Genomic DNA, 17,466 nt, shown 5'->3' on the forward strand with positions numbered 1-17,466 from the left:
TGTTCCCTCTTATAGTTCTATGGTTGTTCCCTCTTATAGTTCTATGGTTGTTCCCTCTTATAGTTATATGGTTGTTCCCTCTTATAGTTCTATGGTTGTTCCCTCTTATAGTTCTATGGTTGTTCCCTCATATAGTTCTATGGTTGTTCCCTCTTATAGTTCTATGGTTGTTCCCTCTTATAGTTCTATGGTTGTTCCCTCTTATAGTTCTATGGTTGTTCCCTCTTATAGTTCTATGGTTGTTCCCTCATATAGTTCTATGGTTGTTCCCTCATGTAGTTCTATGGTTGTTCCCTCATATAGTTCTATGGTTGTTCCCTCTTATAGTTCTATGGTTGTTCCCTCATATAGTTCTATGGTTGTTCCCTCATATAGTTATATGGTTGTTCCCTCATGTAGTTCTATGGTTGTTCCCTCTTATAGTTCTATGGTTGTTCCCTCATGTAGTTCTATGGTTGTTCCCTCATATAGTTCTATGGTTGTTCCCTCATATAGTTCTATGGTTGTTCCCTCATGTAGTTCTATGGTTGTTCCCTCATGTAGTTCTATGGTTGTTCCCTCATGTAGTTCTATGGTTGTTCCCTCATGTAGTTCTATGGTTGTTCCCTCATATAGTTCTATGGTTGTTCCCTCATGTAGTTCTATGGTTGTTCCCTCATATAGTTCTATGGTTGTTCCCTCATATAGTTCTATGGTTGTTCCCTCATGTAGTTCTATGGTTGTTCCCTCATGTAGTTCTATGGTTGTTCCCTCATATAGTTCTATGGTTGTTCCCTCATATAGTTCTATGGTTGTTCCCTCATGTAGTTCTATGGTTGTTCCCTCATGTAGTTCTATGGTTGTTCCCTCATATAGTTCTATGGTTGTTCCCTCATGTAGTTCTATGGTTGTTCCCTCATGTAGTTCTATGGTTGTTCCCTCATGTAGTTCTATGGTTGTTCCCTCATATAGTTCTATGGTTATTCCCTCATATAGTTCTATGGTTGTTCCCTCATGTAGTTCTATGGTTGTTCCCTCATGTAGTTATATGGTTGTTCCCTCATATAGTTCTATGGTTGTTCCCTCATGTAGTTCTATGGTTGTTCCCTCATATAGTTCTATGGTTGTTCCCTCATGTAGTTCTATGGTTGTTCCCTCATAGTTCTATGGTTGTTCCCTCATGTAGATCTATGGTTGTTCCCTCATGTAGTTCTATGGTTGTTCCCTCATATAGTTCTATGGTTGTTCCCTCATATAGTTCTATGGTTGTTCCCTCATATAGTTCTATGGTTGTTCCCTCATGTAGTTCTATGGTTGTTCCCTCATGTAGTTCTATGGTTGTTCCCTCATGTAGTTCTATGGTTGTTCCCTCATGTAGTTCTATGGTTGTTCCCTCATGTAGTTCTATGGTTGTTCCCTCATATAGTTCTATGGTTGTTCCCTGATGTAGTTCTATGGTTGTTCCCTCTTATAGTTCTATGGTTGTTCCCTCTTATAGTTCTATGGTTGTTCCCTCTTATAGTTCTATGGTTGTTCCCTCTTATAGTTCTATGGTTGTTCCCTCTTATAGTTCTATGGTTGTTCCCTCTTATAGTTCTATGGTTGTTCCCTCTTATAGTTCTATGGTTGTTCCCTCTTATAGTTCTATGGTTGTTCCCTCTTATAGTTCTATGGTTGTTCCCTCTTATAGTTCTATGGTTGTTCCCTCTTATAGTTATATGGTTGTTCCCTCTTATAGTTCTATGGTTGTTCCCTCTTATAGTTCTATGGTTGTTCCCTCATATAGTTCTATGGTTGTTCCCTCTTATAGTTCTATGGTTGTTCCCTCTTATAGTTCTATGGTTGTTCCCTCTTATAGTTCTATGGTTGTTCCCTCTTATAGTTCTATGGTTGTTCCCTCTTATAGTTCTATGGTTGTTCCCTCTTATAGTTCTATGGTTGTCCCCTCATATAGTTCTATGGTTGTTCCCTCATGTAGTTCTATGGTTGTTCCCTCATGTAGTTCTATGGTTGTTCCCTCATATAGTTCTATGGTTGTTCCCTCATGTAGTTCTATGGTTGTTCCCTCATATAGTTCTATGGTTGTTCCCTCATGTAGTTCTATGGTTGTTCCCTCATGTAGTTCTATGGTTGTTCCCTCATATAGTTCTATGGTTGTTCCCTCATGTAGTGCTATGGTTGTTCCCTCATGTAGTTCTATGGTTGTTCCCTCATATAGTTCTATGGTTGTTCCCTCATATAGTTCTATGGTTGTTCCCTCATATAGTTCTATGGTTGTTCCCTCTTATAGTTCTATGGTTGTTCCCTCTTATAGTTCTATGGTTGTTCCCTCTTATAGTTCTATGGTTGTTCCCTCTTATAGTTCTATGGTTGTTCCCTCATATAGTTCTATGGTTGTTCCCTCATGTAGTTCTATGGTTGTTCCCTCATGTAGTTCTATGGTTGTTCCCTCATATAGTTCTATGGTTGTTCCCTCATGTAGTTCTATGGTTGTTCCCTCATATAGTTCTATGGTTGTTCCCTCATATAGTTCTATGGTTGTTCCCTCATATAGTTCTATGGTTGTTCCCTCATATAGTTCTATGGTTGTTCCCTCATATAGTTCTATGGTTGTTCCCTCATGTAGTTCTATGGTTGTTCCCTCATGTAGTTCTATGGTTGTTCCCTCATGTAGTTCTATGGTTGTTCCCTCATGTAGTTCTATGGTTGTTCCCTCATGTAGTTCTATGGTTGTTCCCTCATGTAGTTCTATGGTTGTTCCCTCATGTAGTTCTATGGTTGTTCCCTCATATAGTTCTATGGTTGTTCCCTCATGTAGTTCTATGGTTGTTCCCTCATATAGTTCTATGGTTGTTCCCTCATATAGTTCTATGGTTGTTCCCTCATGTAGTTCTATGGTTGTTCCCTCATGTAGTTCTATGGTTGTTCCCTCATGTAGTTCTATGGTTGTTATAGTTCTATGGTTGTTCCCTCATGTAGTTCTATAGTTGTTCCCTCATGTAGTTCTATGGTTGTTCCCTCATGTAGTTCTATGGTTGTTATAGTTCTATGGTTGTTCCCTCATATAGTTCTATGGTTGTTCCCTCATGTAGTTCTATGGTTGTTATAGTTCTATGGTTGTGCTGACACAGTGTGGAGAGAGGTCTGGCTGAGAGACGACCAGTGGAACTAAATGTATTGAGATTTAAATACGTATATATACAGCCATAGAACGCTTCATGCAACTTGTTGGGGGGGGGGGGGGGGGGGGGGGGGGTTCTAACTAGTCACTCTGTCTACTCACCCAATAATCAACTTGTTGGGGGGGGGGTTCTAACTAGTCACTCTGTCTACTCACCCAATAATCAACTTGTTGGGGGGGGGGGTTCTAACTAGTCACTGTCTACTCACCCAATAATCAACTTGTTGGGGGGGGGGGGGGTTCTAACTAGTCTCTGTCTACTCACCCAATAATCAACTTGTTGGGGGGGGGGGGTTCTAACTAGTCACTCTGTCTACTCACCCAATAATCAACTTGTTGGGGGGGGGGGTTCTAACTAGTCACTCTGTCTACTCACCCAATAATCAACTTGTTGGGGGGGGGGGGGGGGGGTTCTGACTAGTCACTGTCTACTCACCCAATAATCAACTTGTTGGGGGGGGGGGGGGTTCTAACTAGTCACTGTCTACTCACCCAATAATCAACTTGTTGGGGGGGGGGGGGGGGGGGGGGTTCTAACTAGTCTCTGTCTACTCACCCGATAATCAACTTGTTGGGGGGGGGGGGGGGGTTCTAACTAGTCACTGTCTACTCACCCAATAATCAACTTGTTGGGGGGGGGGGGGGGGGTTCTAACTAGTCACTGTCTACTCACCCAATAATCAACTTGTTGGGGGGGGGGGGGGGGGGGGTTCTGACTAGTCTCTGTCTACTCACCCAATAATCAACTTGTTGGGGGGGGGGGGGTTCTAACTAGTCTCCGTCTACTCACCCAATAATCAACTTGTTGGGGATGGGGGGGGGGTTCTAACTAGTCTCTGTCTACTCACCCAATAATCAACTTGTTGGGGGGGGGGGTTCTAACTAGTCTCTGTCTACTCACCCAATAATCAACTTGTTGGGGGGGGGGGGGGGGGGGGGGGTTCTAACTAGTCTCTGTCTACTCACCCAATAATCAACTTGTTGGGGGGGGGGGGGTTCTAACTAGTCTCTGTCTACTCACCCGATAATCAACTTGTTGGGGGGGGGGGGGGGGGGGGGGTTCTAACTAGTCTCTGTCTACTCACCCGATAATCAACTTGTTGGGGGGGGGGGGGGGGGTTCTAACTAGTCTCTGTCTACTCACCCGATAATCAACTTGTTGGGGGGGGGGGGGGTTCTAACTAGTCTCTGTCTACTCACCCGATAATCAACTTGTTGGGGGGGGGGGGTCTAACTAGTCTCTGTCTACTCACCCGATAATCAACTTGTTGGGGGGGGGGGGGGTTCTAACTAGTCTCTGTCTACTCACCCGATAATCAACTTGTTGGGGGGGGGGGGTTCTAACTAGTCTCTGTCTACTCACCCGATAATCAACTTGTTGGGGGGGGGGGGGTTCTAACTAGTCTCTGTCTACTCACCCAATAATCAACTTGTTGGGGGGGGGGGGGGTTCTAACTAGTCTCTATCTACTCACCCGATAATCAACTTGTTGGGGGGGGGGGGGGGGTTCTAACTAGTCTCTGTCTACTCACCCAATAATCAACTTGTTGGGGGGGGGGGGGGTTCTAACTAGTCTCTGTCTACTCACCCGATAATCAACTTGTTGGGGGGGGGGGGGGGGGTTCTAACTAGTCTCTGTCTACTCACCCAATAATCAACTTGTTGGGGGGGGGGGGGGTTCTAACTAGTCTCTGTCTACTCACCCGATAATCAACTTGTTGGGGGGGGGGGGGGGGTTCTAACTAGTCACTCTGTCTACTCACCCAATAATCAACTTGTTGGGGGGGGGGGGGGGGGGGGGTTCTAACTAGTCACTCTGTCTACTCACCCAATAATCAACTTGTTGGGGGGGGGGGGGGGTTCTAACTAGTCTCTGTCTACTCACCCAATAATCAACTTGTTGGGGGGGGGGGGGGTTCTAACTAGTCTCTGTCTACTCACCCAATAATCAACTTGTTGGGGGGGGGGGGGGTTCTAACTAGTCTCTGTCTACTCACCCAATAATCAACTTGTTGGGGGGGGGGGGGTTCTAACTAGTCTCTGTCTACTCACCCAATAATCAACTTGTTGGGGGGGGGGGGGGTTCTAACTAGTCACTCTGTCTACTCACCCGATAATCAACTTGTTGGGGGGGGGGGGGGGTTCTAACTAGTCTCTGTCTACTCACCCAATAATCAACTTGTTGGGGGGGGGGGTTCTGACTAGTCTCTGTCTACTCACCCAATAATCAACTTGTTGGGGGGGGGGGGGGTTCTGACTAGTCTCTGTCTACTCACCCAATAATCAACTTGTTGGGGGGGGGGTTCGAACTAGTCTCTGTCTACTCACCCAATAATCAACTTGTTGGGGGGGGGGGGGGTTCTAACTAGTCTCTGTCTACTCACCCAATAATCAACTTGTTGGGGGGGGGGGGGGGGTTCTAACTAGTCTCTGTCTACTCACCCAATAATCAACTTGTTGGGGGGGGGGGGGTTCTAACTAGTCACTCTGTCTACTCACCCAATAATCAACTTGGTGGGGGGGGGGGGGGGTTCTAACTAGTCTCTGTCTACTCACCCAATAATCAACTTGTTGGGGGGGGGTTCTAACTAGTCTCTGTCTACTCACCCGATAATCAACTTGTTGGGGGGGGGGGGGGGGGTTCTAACTAGTCTCCGTCTACTCACCCAATAATCAACTTGTTGGGGGGGCGGGTTCTAACTAGTCACTCTGTCTACTCACCCAATAATCAACTTGTTGGGGGGGGGGGTTCTAACTAGTCACTCTGTCTACTCACCCAATAATCAACTTGTTGGGGGGGGGGTTCTAACTAGTCACTCTGTCTACTCACCCAATAATCAACTTGGTGGGGGGGGGGGGGTCTAACTAGTCTGTCTACTCACCCAATAATCAACTTGTTGGGGGGGGGGGGGGGGGGGTTCTAACTAGTCACTCTGTCTACTCACCCAATAATCAACTTGGTGGGGGGGGGGTCTAACTAGTCTCTGTCTACTCACCCAATAATCAACTTGTTGGGGGGGGGTTCTAACTAGTCACTCTGTCTACTCACCCAATAATCAACTTGTTGGGGGGGGGGGGGGGGTTCTAACTAGTCACTCTGTCTACTCACCCAATAATCAACTTGTTGGGGGGGGGGGTTCTAACTAGTCACTCTGTCTACTCACCCAATAATCAACTTGTTGGGGGGGGGGGTTCTAACTAGTCACTCTGTCTACTCACCCAATAATCAATTGCCGCGCCTGCCGGTCAGCTCTCCTCATGTTGTATCAAATTCCTTTGAAAGTTATGGCAGAAAATGTATTTTAGTCAAATATCTCCACTTTCCCAGCAGAACACTGGGAGCACGGTATGTGTACGCGGCACGGCAAACACAGCAGCAGCACCAATCCCATGAAGACCTCTGTCCATGAGACAGGTGTGTTTACAATTGCCGAATTGCTCCCTCGCCATATTTGTGGTTACCAGAATTACCGGTTTGCCATCCATTTGCGTATAGAAGAGGTATTTTAATAAATATAAATGTTCTGCCATAACTTTCAAAGAGATTTGATACTATATGACGAGAGCTGACTGCCAGTCACAGCAGTTCATCATTGGGTGATTTCACACAAGAGTGCGACACATTACAATGAATGAATTCCCCCAACAAATTGCATGTGTTCTATGGCTGTAAATGGAAAATGATGCATATTAGGGCTGAGCCTGACTAGTCGAATAGTTGACTAATCGATCAAAAGGAGCCGTAGTCGACTGCCAACCTCTTAGTCGAATGCAAATTTTCTTTTTTTAAAGAAATGTTTTTTGTATCATTCTTTCCAAAAGCAAAGAGGCCTAGAAGCGTGGATAACGCTAATGGTGCACATACCAGAGGCTAACTGCTAAAACGGGCACAGAGGCACTGAAAGAGGATTTCACCTGAACACACTAGACAAATATCAAGATGTATCCATCAGTGGACCAATTGCATGCTTTCGCAGAGGACAAGAAGCCTTCAGTCGACTCCTTCAGACATTAACTCACTGGAGGCCAAACCCGAGATAACCCGTGTTAACTCGCCATGCTCTGGCTGCCAAACCCGAGAAAATCCGGGTTTTAATCCATATTTATTTTATTAGCGATATCCATTCATTTTTCATCCATCCAGCCTGACGTTATCATTGGGAATGGGTCTGAGCTCGCAAAGGGCAAATACCGCCCCCTATCGTCTCCCGGATGGTATTGCACGTCATTGGATTGGATTGGTTGGGACTGTGCAGCAAAAAAAATTGTCCGGTCCAGGTTTTACTTCTCGGGGATGCAGCTGGATACCATTCCATTGACTGTGGGGACTGGGAGCAGCATGGATCTATGTGTTTTTGGACTATAACATTGGATCAATAAACGCGATCAATATTTGGAATGGCTATCAGGAATTGGATTCATCTTTTTGCATGACATCAGATGTGAGGTAAGGCCTTTATGTTACAAGTCTTGGGGTAATCAGAGGTTCCTATCACCGCCATCGGAGTGTGTGTGTGTGTGTGCGTGCATGCGTGAGGTTGCGCCGACCAATGTACGGAGAACCGATTTTTCAGACCCTGCTGCTCTTTGTGCATAAGTACACATATAATAGCGATAATCTAGCATTTATTTGAAAACTATTCATAAATCAAGCGACAAATGGCACGATTTCTAAGGAAATACATTTAAGCTCGATTTGCTGTGGTTTATTGAGATGAAACAGAACGCTCTAGAAATATATTGATATTCATCACGGTATAAAATGGAAATGTATGAGGGCGGCTAAGTGGCGCAGTGGGCAAGACGCTCGCCACTAGTGCAGGAGATGCTGGGTTCGAGCCCAGCTCTCGGCATTGCTACCAGCTTGGCTGGTCGTTCATACTAATACAATTGGCAGTGTTAGGGGTGGGAAAGCTGGTGGGTGGGTCCTGGTCGTTGTAAACAGCGACTCCTACAGTTCGGTCGGGGCGCCTGCTCAGCGAAGAAAGGATCTAAGGGGGGTAGTGTGATCCTTCCACACGTTACACCCTCTCAGTGAGAGTCCGCGCTGCCAGGTGAAAAGAAGCGGTTGATTGGCTAGACGTGTGTCGGAGGAAGCACGTGATAGCCTCCACTCTCCCAGACCGACCGTAGGGGGTAAGTGCGCAGCGACCAGGAAGGGGATTGGGAATTGGCATAACGACTAACATTGGGATGGGAGGAAAACGGAGGAAAAAGGAGGGGGGAAAAGATCAATAAAAAAAAAGAAAATGGAAATATATGTATGAAAAAATGATCCGTTTCGTGCATGTTTACTGGAAGCAACTCATTGACGACCACTGTGTTATTTAGATCTATTGCTATTATATTTTATATGTTTTAAGTACTCGCAAATAAGTCCTTTCCTCCATTGGATACAGCGTTGGCCCAGAAGGGCGATCAGCAGAGGGTGCTGTTGGCCCTGAAAGAGTTATTAAGCACCCCCACAGTCCAAATGGAATGATAAAAAAAGAATAATAATCATTTATATATATATATATATATATATATATATATATATATATATATTCAGGGTGGGGGGGCTAGTCAACTACAAGTCAACTATTGGCAAATTTTGGCCAATCAAAGTCGACTATACAAATCCTTAGTCGGGGACAGGCCTAGTGCATGAATATAGTGCTTTACAATTTCTTGTTCCTCACATTTACCCATTCATTCACTTAACCCATTCTCTGCCGGAGCTTATATCCATCCTTGTAGCCTCTCTGCCAGCACTATTTGTCTATGGAGATGTTCACCTTCTTTGCAGGGCTATAACTTTTTAAATTGTATTGCTAAATTGACATTACTATGGCCCATTCAACATCAATTATCTATCGTTCAGGATGTAGGAACGTTTTACTTTTTCATTCACACATTCATACTAAAATACCGTCCAGAGTATAAATATGTTTTTATCGTTTTCTGCTGTATTTCATAGAACGTGAGATATAACCATAAATGCATATATTAGATCATCAAATGCAGTTTGATACCGATCAACGTTATATAAAAAATTTCAACTGTACATGATCCTAAACGTCATGACTGGTCATCTGCTGGTGACCGGAGGAGGGGGGGGGGGTCGTTTATAATGCAATGACCGACGTTAAATGATTCATGTAGCACTTCCGGCCACTTCCGGTTTTGGCAACTCGCCGATCGGCCACCAGGTGGCGGTATTGAAGCGTTGCAGAGTTGAGCGGAGTCCTACAACACCAGCAAAGACTCTGTGGGTGAAATGTGAATACCATGACGAAAATATGAAATATTGATCTCAAAGACGCCGTAAGCCGTCATTGGCAGATTACGCATGGCGAGGAATGACGTGTAAACACGTCATCGGCGGAGAAAGGGTTAACACACATTATGTATTAACATCACTCATGACACGTGTTCCTGGTCATTATGTATTAACATCATGAGACGTGATCCTGGTCATTAACGGAACGTAAACCAAATGAGTCCACATTTTTATAGGATTCTATCACATTTTCATAACAATAGCACCCTGCACCGTTTTCATTGAGGTTTCTTACAAATGAACGATGCTCTATGTTGTCCTTTATATGCCGATTATAATTAGAATCTTAAATTGTACCATATGTCCCCCTTTAGACAACATATGTAACGCTCAGGCCTGTACGCTGCGACGAGATCGTCGCAAATTGCCCCCTAATTTGGCCGGTGCGAATGAAAAATTATATCTACTCGCAAGCTTGCGAATAGTGATTTCACCCCTTCATTCGCATTTCACTACACTAACATTAGCCTACAACCAGGGCTGTACAGGCGACATAATGTTGCGGTTGTAATTTCATTAGACAGACCAACGCGGACATTTAATAACATGCAATTTAATTGACACGAGCAATGGGCTAACGTTAGCTGGTGGTCCCGAGTGAAGCAGGGACGGTGGAAAAGTGAGGAAAGGGGGTGGGTTATATTGACAAGTGACAACGCTTGACAACAGAAGTTTAAACATAACTTCATATTTATTAGTTATTCGTTTCTGTATATCATCGACCACTGTGACTTTCCATCTCCGTGTTAGACTCTTCCTGTTTACATTCGAGTGTGACGTCATCACCTACGGCAGCTTAGACGATCAAAACGCGAACCTAGAACAAAACCCGGGGGGGGGGGGGGGGGCTGGCTCTCTTGTGCGTTCTCGCCCCCTCTCTCTCTCTCGCTCTCTCTCTACATTCAATGATTTAAAGTAGCCAAACGTTACAGACAGTATAAATACTAACTGGATAGTTGATGATAAACATTTAATTTCATTATCTGAAATATTCTAAAATCATTAAGTCTGCTATAAGCCATTATCCCTTTGTGTGTAATTATTATTTTCTCACAGTAGTATATATATATATATATATATATATATATATATATATATATGTGTGTGTGTGTTTGGCTAAAGTGGATAGAAAACACAGTACTGTGCAAAAAAAGGGCACCCAAGAGTTTTTATATAAATAGTCTTAGATGTAAATAATTTTTTTTATTAGTGTGTCAGTAGACTACTCTTAGTACATTTTCATTAAATTATTTTTTAAAGCATCTTCATGGTTTAATAATGCAAACATATGTTGCAGGGACTTATTATAATCATCATATTGGCGTGACTGTATGCATCAAAGGGTTAAATCAAGCATTTTTAAGTGCTTTAGGAAATGTCAAAATATTGCGATATATATTGTGTATCGTGATATGGCCAAAAAATATCGCAATATCATTTAGAGGCCATATCGCCCAGCCCTACTATAATGGTAAAATAGTTATTTAAAAATTTGCCCCTAAAAAATATTATTTGCCCCTAAATTTCTCATTTAGGGGCAAGTGTGCCCCTAGTGAAAAAGCTTAGCGTACAGCCCTGACGCTACCAGCACACTTCTGTTAAGATAATTAGTTTACCATTCGCGGTCGCTAGACCGAGGTCGCAGTAATAGTTTACCGCTGTTCAGATCACGTCGAAGAATATAGACACATCCCAGTGACCTGCGACCTGTGCTAACGCTCTTGGGAAATGCAGTGTTGTAGTTTTCAACATTTTCACCTTTTAATTTTAAACCAATGCTGCCATCTACTGACAACATAAAGTGTTGTCTAATCGTCACCTTGAGAGCCAGTTCCGTATACTAGCGTCGCCCCAAACCCATTCTAGAGATTCCCACTTTTTACTGGGAGTGGGGCGTGGCCGTATTTGGTCCCAGACAATAAGAGTGACTGCAATTGGTCACCGTGACGTTATGTATTAACATCGATACGAAGCCAAAAGCAAGACAGTATAATGACACACCTCTCTCTGCCTTTGCTTCACGTCTACTGAGGTCGGCGCGTTTGTGCCTTCAAAATAAAAGAGTTTTCTTTATATATATTTTTTTATAAAATGTAAAGCAGTTTCTATGATACCAAATAAATACACATCAGAACACTATGGAACATCAAGTTTAATGTTCGAATGAAAGGAGACGTTGTAGAAAAAAATACAAAATAGATTTTGTATTTGTAACGCTATTATATATATTAATTTAAATATGCGCCTAAATGTTTCCAAATATCCAAGGGGGGGGCCTGGCTGAAAACGTTTGAGAACCACTGATCTAAACACACCAGTGGAACATTTAGGAATCGCTCAGGACAGTAACTAACAACGGTCATTTCTCTAGAGGGGTTAAAATGCACTCTTAGCAGGCAAGCACAAACTCATGTTGATGACATCACACGCAAGCTACCGCACGGCATGATTAGTTGATGGGAGGCATCGGCCGGGAAATGGGAGAAAATAAAAACTGTCAATGGGTCACTTGGAAGGTTGGACAGGCTCAGTTCTTAGAACCGAGTACTAGAACTGGTCAGACTAGAGGTGATGGCAAAGAGAGGGATGAGAAGGAAGCTGGCTGCCATCCTGGAGAATCCCTCCCACCCCCTCTACGACGAGCTAGTCAAGATGAGAAGCACGTTCAGCCACAGACTCATACTCTCCCCCCCTCCCCCCTCCCCCCTCCCCCCCGACACTCAACTAACCGCCTCGGACAGTCCTTCATACCAGCGGCCATCAGGCTCCACAACAGTGGGCAGCGACTGCTGCCAGACATCCAACTAGAACTAATAGGAACCCAAGAAGGACAATAACACTACCTTATGCATACCTTATGTGCACCTTATGTGAATACTGTGATACTGTGAATTCTGTATACTTCAGTTAGTTAGACAGTAAATTATAACACTACCTCATGCATACTGCACCTTATGGGACATTGTGAATACTGTATATTTCAGTTAGTTAGATAGTAAATTATATTGACTTATTTGTTTACACTGCTTGTGTTGTTTTTACTACCTGTACCCCCCCCCCCCATCCCCCATGCTGCTATGATGCTTGAATTTCCCCAAGCAAGGGGATCAATAAAGGAATATCTTATCTTATCTTATTGGCCAAACAGTCATGCAGTGTTTCAGGTCAGGAAAGCAAAGCCAGCAGCAGGAAGGTTCTGGATGGATTTGGGGATATTTTAACTAGCAGTAATGACTAACATGGGACTGTTTGCAGCGCAGGGAGGGAATTCCACTCCTCTCAAAAAGGACGACATTGCAAAGGCAGGATGATCTATTCCAAACCTAGCGATCCACATCATTCCTCAGCCCACCTGGAGCTGAACGCTCCTCGATAAGGTGGGACTTCAATATGGACGCAGAGCGGAAGAGGGTGCATGTATGCAACAAGCGTGTATGCATTATGAAGCCATTAACCCCTTAAGCCCGACGAGCCCAGTACAGGGCCGAGATTCATATATATTCATATTCACGCCATAAATCTATCAATACAGAACGTATTAATTAATGTTGCGTTTTTCTTTTCAAATAAAAAGAGTTAAGACCCTAACCCTGTCAAAACAGCAGTCAAAGTGTATATTTCAGCACTACGTTTGTTTGCCAATGATTATAAGTGTTATTAATGAAATATGAGTTTATAGAAATCTCAGCGCATCGAGTCGGGAAAAGGCGCTTGTTGACGCGAGGACATGGTGCAACCTAACTTGAGTGTAGTCTTTTGAAAGAAGAGACCCTGGGCTTTCGATGGGCTTTAGAATTTCATAAAACTACAATTCACAGCTCACGGCAGCCCCCATCAATCATCTGACTTCTAGCGTGAAGCTTTTTTCCCCCAGTTATTTTCGGCATCATATCTGACGGGTAGAACAAACTTGAACGTTAATTGCCATAAAATAGAACGTAGTTGGTTTATTTACCTTTTTGTGAACGTCTAGCAAAAAACGGCGTTGCAATCTGATGAAGAATGGCGGAGAAATTGACATTATAAAAAGGTCACTGTACTTACAGTAGATTTCATTCACGGTCTTTGCTGCCCTGTCAGGGGCGCCTGGTGGTACTAAACCCAGATTGAACTCTGCCATTGGAAAGGGGAGATTCGGCCCGATCCATAGATGTATGACTTGGCCATAATAAGGTAATTTATAGGCCTGATATTCTATATTCTATAATCATATTTCAAATTGCGTGTGTCCGGATGGCAGAATTCAGTACTGTATACAAAACCCCTGTAAATAATCTTCCCTTTATCCATTTGCTTAGATCTTTTGTACACGCAATCTCAAGAAGGTGCTGAATGAGCTTAGTGGTAGAACTTTATAGGTCTGATCAATTATAGCATGGTGTTATTCACCGTCAAAGATTAAAACAAATCTTTTAAAAAAATTCAACGAAAAGTTATATTCTCCTTCCGTTCATTACAGTTTACTCAGGCCTAGTAACAGACACAATATTTCCGACACTGGGAATACATTCCCTGAGATCCAAGAACATGCAAATGGAACTTGTAGAAGTGGAGCAATCTTCCATTTACTTAGGTATGTATTTTTAGGCTATGGCTTAACCCTTTCACTGCCATGATGCCAATGATGGAGCATCGCCGTCGGTTGTGTGATAGTAAAGGGCTAACCTTCTGTATTGTCACAGTGAAAGGGTTAACCGGCTGTCGTGTGGCAGTGAAAGGGTTAAGAGTTTAAAGCTCAAATGGTATTGAGAGCAAGCTTCTGCTTGTGGGAGGGTTGCACCCAATAGAACATCCAGCCAGACAGACCCAGTGTGTTACACCAGACCAGTCGAATGCCACACTTCCTTGCTGTGTAACAAATTCTGTGTTTGCACTCGTCTCGTAGGTGTTTACATTTTACATTTAGTCATTTAGCTGGATGCTCTTATCCAAAGCGACTTACAAGTTCTGTATGACAGGTCAGCAGGAAGGTCACAACTCTTTCAGATGAGTAACAATGTTCATCAAACAGTGTTGAAACTTGGGTGCTGCAGTGTTGAGTGCATAGTAGTAGAGACATGTTAGCATAGTAGGTAGTAATATAGACAAGGAAGATTAATTAGTGGAAGAGTGCATGATAGAAGACAGTAAGTAGGTTAGGGTTATTTTTTATTTGATTGATAATACTGATATAGATACAGTGTGCGTTTTAGCTGATTTCAGCTCGCCTTACTAACATTAGCACAGCCGACAAGGGGTCACATGACCCCTCGGCATTTTCAATACATTTATCCTCGTCACTCGGTCGAGCTCCAGCTCTGTCACTCAATGACTTTTCCTAAAAGTACCCGTTTTATCTGGCACGGTTTTTGAAATTTCAAAATGACTTCAGGAAAATGTAATTAGAACGTTATTCCACATATATGGAATATATATGTGGAAAGTCACAGCACTTTGCGAGCGTCTAGCGCAGGGGTGGCCAACCCATGGCTCGCGAGCCGCATGTGGCTCTTTGCCCGTCAATGTGTGGCTCTTCCATCCAAAAAATAAATTTAAAAAATAATAATAGTTGTATTTATTATTATTATATATATTTTTTTTAATACATTTTCACAACGAGGTAAATTGCCTTGTGCCGAGCGACTTTCAGGTTTCATGGAGTGTATTTTCAATCCTTTTCAACGTCAAGTGTGGCTGAGATCTACCAAAAGCATACACTTTATACACCTAATGCACAGAAATCGCAGAGTTCCAACCTTTGTCAATCAAGTTGAACGTGTTTTAATTGATTGTTATCCTTACTCGTCTTAGTGTTATGATTTTATATTCCGTGTGATTTTATACGCCTTTTTTTTTTTGCTTAACTCCGTCTGTACACTCAGCGTGACATTTTAGCATTTGTTGCATTTTGTACTTTATAGTTTTGTATATTTTGTATAGCGTGTTTGGTCTTTATTCTGTTTACTTTGTTACTGTCTGAAGCACAATCTCAGGGGGCTCACACAGAACCAAGCATTTCACTGTAATGTACATAATGTACCTTATATGTGACAAATAAAACCAAACTTGAACTTTAAATGAGGGAAACCTCAGTCGCCTTTCGAGCTTAAAATAAAGGTTTGAAATGAAATTCTCTTAACCCTTTCACTGCCACACGACAGAAGGTTAACCCTTTACTATCACACAACCGACGGCGATGCTCCATCAATAGCTAATGATGCTAATGATGGAGCATCGCCGTCGGTTGTGTGATAGTAAAGGGCTCACCTTCTGTGTATTGTCACAGTGAAAGGGCTAACCGGCTGTCGTGTGGCAGTGAAAGGGTTAAGGACGGGGTGCCCGGTCAGAAGTCAACATGAGACTGGTGCTGTGACGTGTGAGGAAGGAGCCACGGCGGAGGAGCCACTTACCATATTGGCTGTAAGGGAAGTCGGGCTGCCCGCCGGGGGCTTTGCTCAGGTCCTGAGTGGGCGTGGTGGCCGGAGCGAAGCCCAGCGTGGCTGTGCCCGGGGCGCTGGGCGGAGGGGGCACCGCCTGGGGGGCGTACTGGTGGTCACCTTGGGGCGCGCCGAAGCTGTAACCTGCGGTACCGGCGCCGGCGAAGACTGCTGTCATCACCCGCAACAGACAAGACAACGCTTAGATCAGGGTCTTCTGTGTATTCCACCCGTTTCACAAATCCAACAGTCACACGATGACACACTTTCATATGTTGTAGTTAAATGTTGTTGTACGTCGTTTTGTAATTAGAAAAAGTGCTGTAAGTGGTATTAATTTGTGTTAAATAGCTCTAGATTCTGACAGTCATCACCTATATAGAGTGTTTGGTCGGTAACATGGGTCTCTCAGTCCCTCCACTCTGCAGTAAATACATGTCCTGCTATCCAGTTCCCACTTTATCCAATAAGGAAAGAGAATCCTAGATATATTTACTTGTTTATTTAATTTATTTTGTAAAGAAACTCAAAGTATTTAAGGCACTGCTCTGTTCTGTAAAGTAATTCAGAACTGTTCTGTTCTGTTGATAGTTCATCAGTGAGCTGGATGCAATCCTACCTGGAGGGGAGAGAACAGATGGTGGAGGTAAACGGTACACTACCCCCCCCCCCCCCCCCCCCTCCCAGTGAGCTGTGGTGTTCCACAAGGAAGCATACTAGGACAGCTACTGTTCCTAATTTATGCAAATGACTGCAACTTGTTCCTGTTCGCGGACGACTCAGCCCTGCTGGTCTCTGACAAGAACAAGTTGCAGGTTGAAAAAACCCTCAGCTCGGAACTCGGCAGAATCTGCACCTGGCTCGCTGATAACAAACTATCATTACACATGGGCAAAACAGAGTCCATTCTCTTCGGTTCAAATAACAAACTCAGCAAGCTTGTCTGTTACAGTGGGTGACAATATTGTCACAAGGAAAGATTAAATTACATACCTAGGTTCCATCCTAGAGGCAAATCTTTCCTGTGACAAAATGGCAACCAATGTAATAAAAAAAGTCAACCAACGAACAAGATTCTTGTACCGGATCTCCTTTCTGGTAAACAAGAATACCCTGAAGACTCTGGCAGGAGCACTCATTCAAGGGTACTACGACTATGCTTGCACCTCATGGTACCAAAGCACCTCAAAGGTTACAAACATGAGTAGATGACAGAGTACAGCAACTTGCAATGGGCTTGGTCTACAAGATACACTACACCACTAAGGTACCCAAACCCATGTACATGTCAAAATACAATGTACAGTTTCTTCCCCCTCGAATGTATATATTCTCTTTTAGAAACTCTGTCTGTAAATAAACAGTACTGTATATTTGTATATCTTGTATGTCATAAATGTATAGATGTAGCAGTACTGTCTATCTGTATGTCATGTATGTCATAAATGTTATGATGAATTGAAAATGGGGGACCCTGATGTAAACAAGACGGAAGTCTCTCTGGTCTGCATCCCCTTAACAATGGTGTGTATAGGGAGGTGTAGTGGTTACGTCATTGCTGTTTCTCC

At 43.6% G+C, this 17,466-nt stretch overlaps 1 protein-coding gene across 9 annotated transcripts in view; it reads right to left on the reverse strand.

Moving 5' to 3' along the window:
- The window catches only part of dazap1 (DAZ associated protein 1), a 60,061-nt gene that overhangs the window by 14,254 nt on the left and 28,341 nt on the right, over window positions 1-17,466 (reverse strand). For 5 of the 9 annotated variants that reach the window (XM_084317930.1, XM_084317926.1, XM_084317923.1 and 2 more), the window contains one exon: window positions 15,872-16,069. In XM_084317930.1, the coding sequence (XP_084174056.1) occupies window positions 15,872-16,069 (198 nt within the window). Of the gene's footprint in view, window positions 1-6,379; window positions 6,435-13,437; window positions 13,475-15,871; window positions 16,070-17,466 lie in introns of all 9 variants that reach the window. The other 4 variants (XM_084317927.1, XM_084317924.1, XM_084317929.1 and 1 more) reach the window with 3 other exon arrangements.

This window comes from Notolepis coatsorum, assembly GCF_963971535.1.
Source record: "Notolepis coatsorum genome assembly, chromosome: 7".
In the NCBI taxonomy this organism is placed as follows: domain Eukaryota; kingdom Metazoa; phylum Chordata; class Actinopteri; order Aulopiformes; family Paralepididae; genus Notolepis; species Notolepis coatsorum.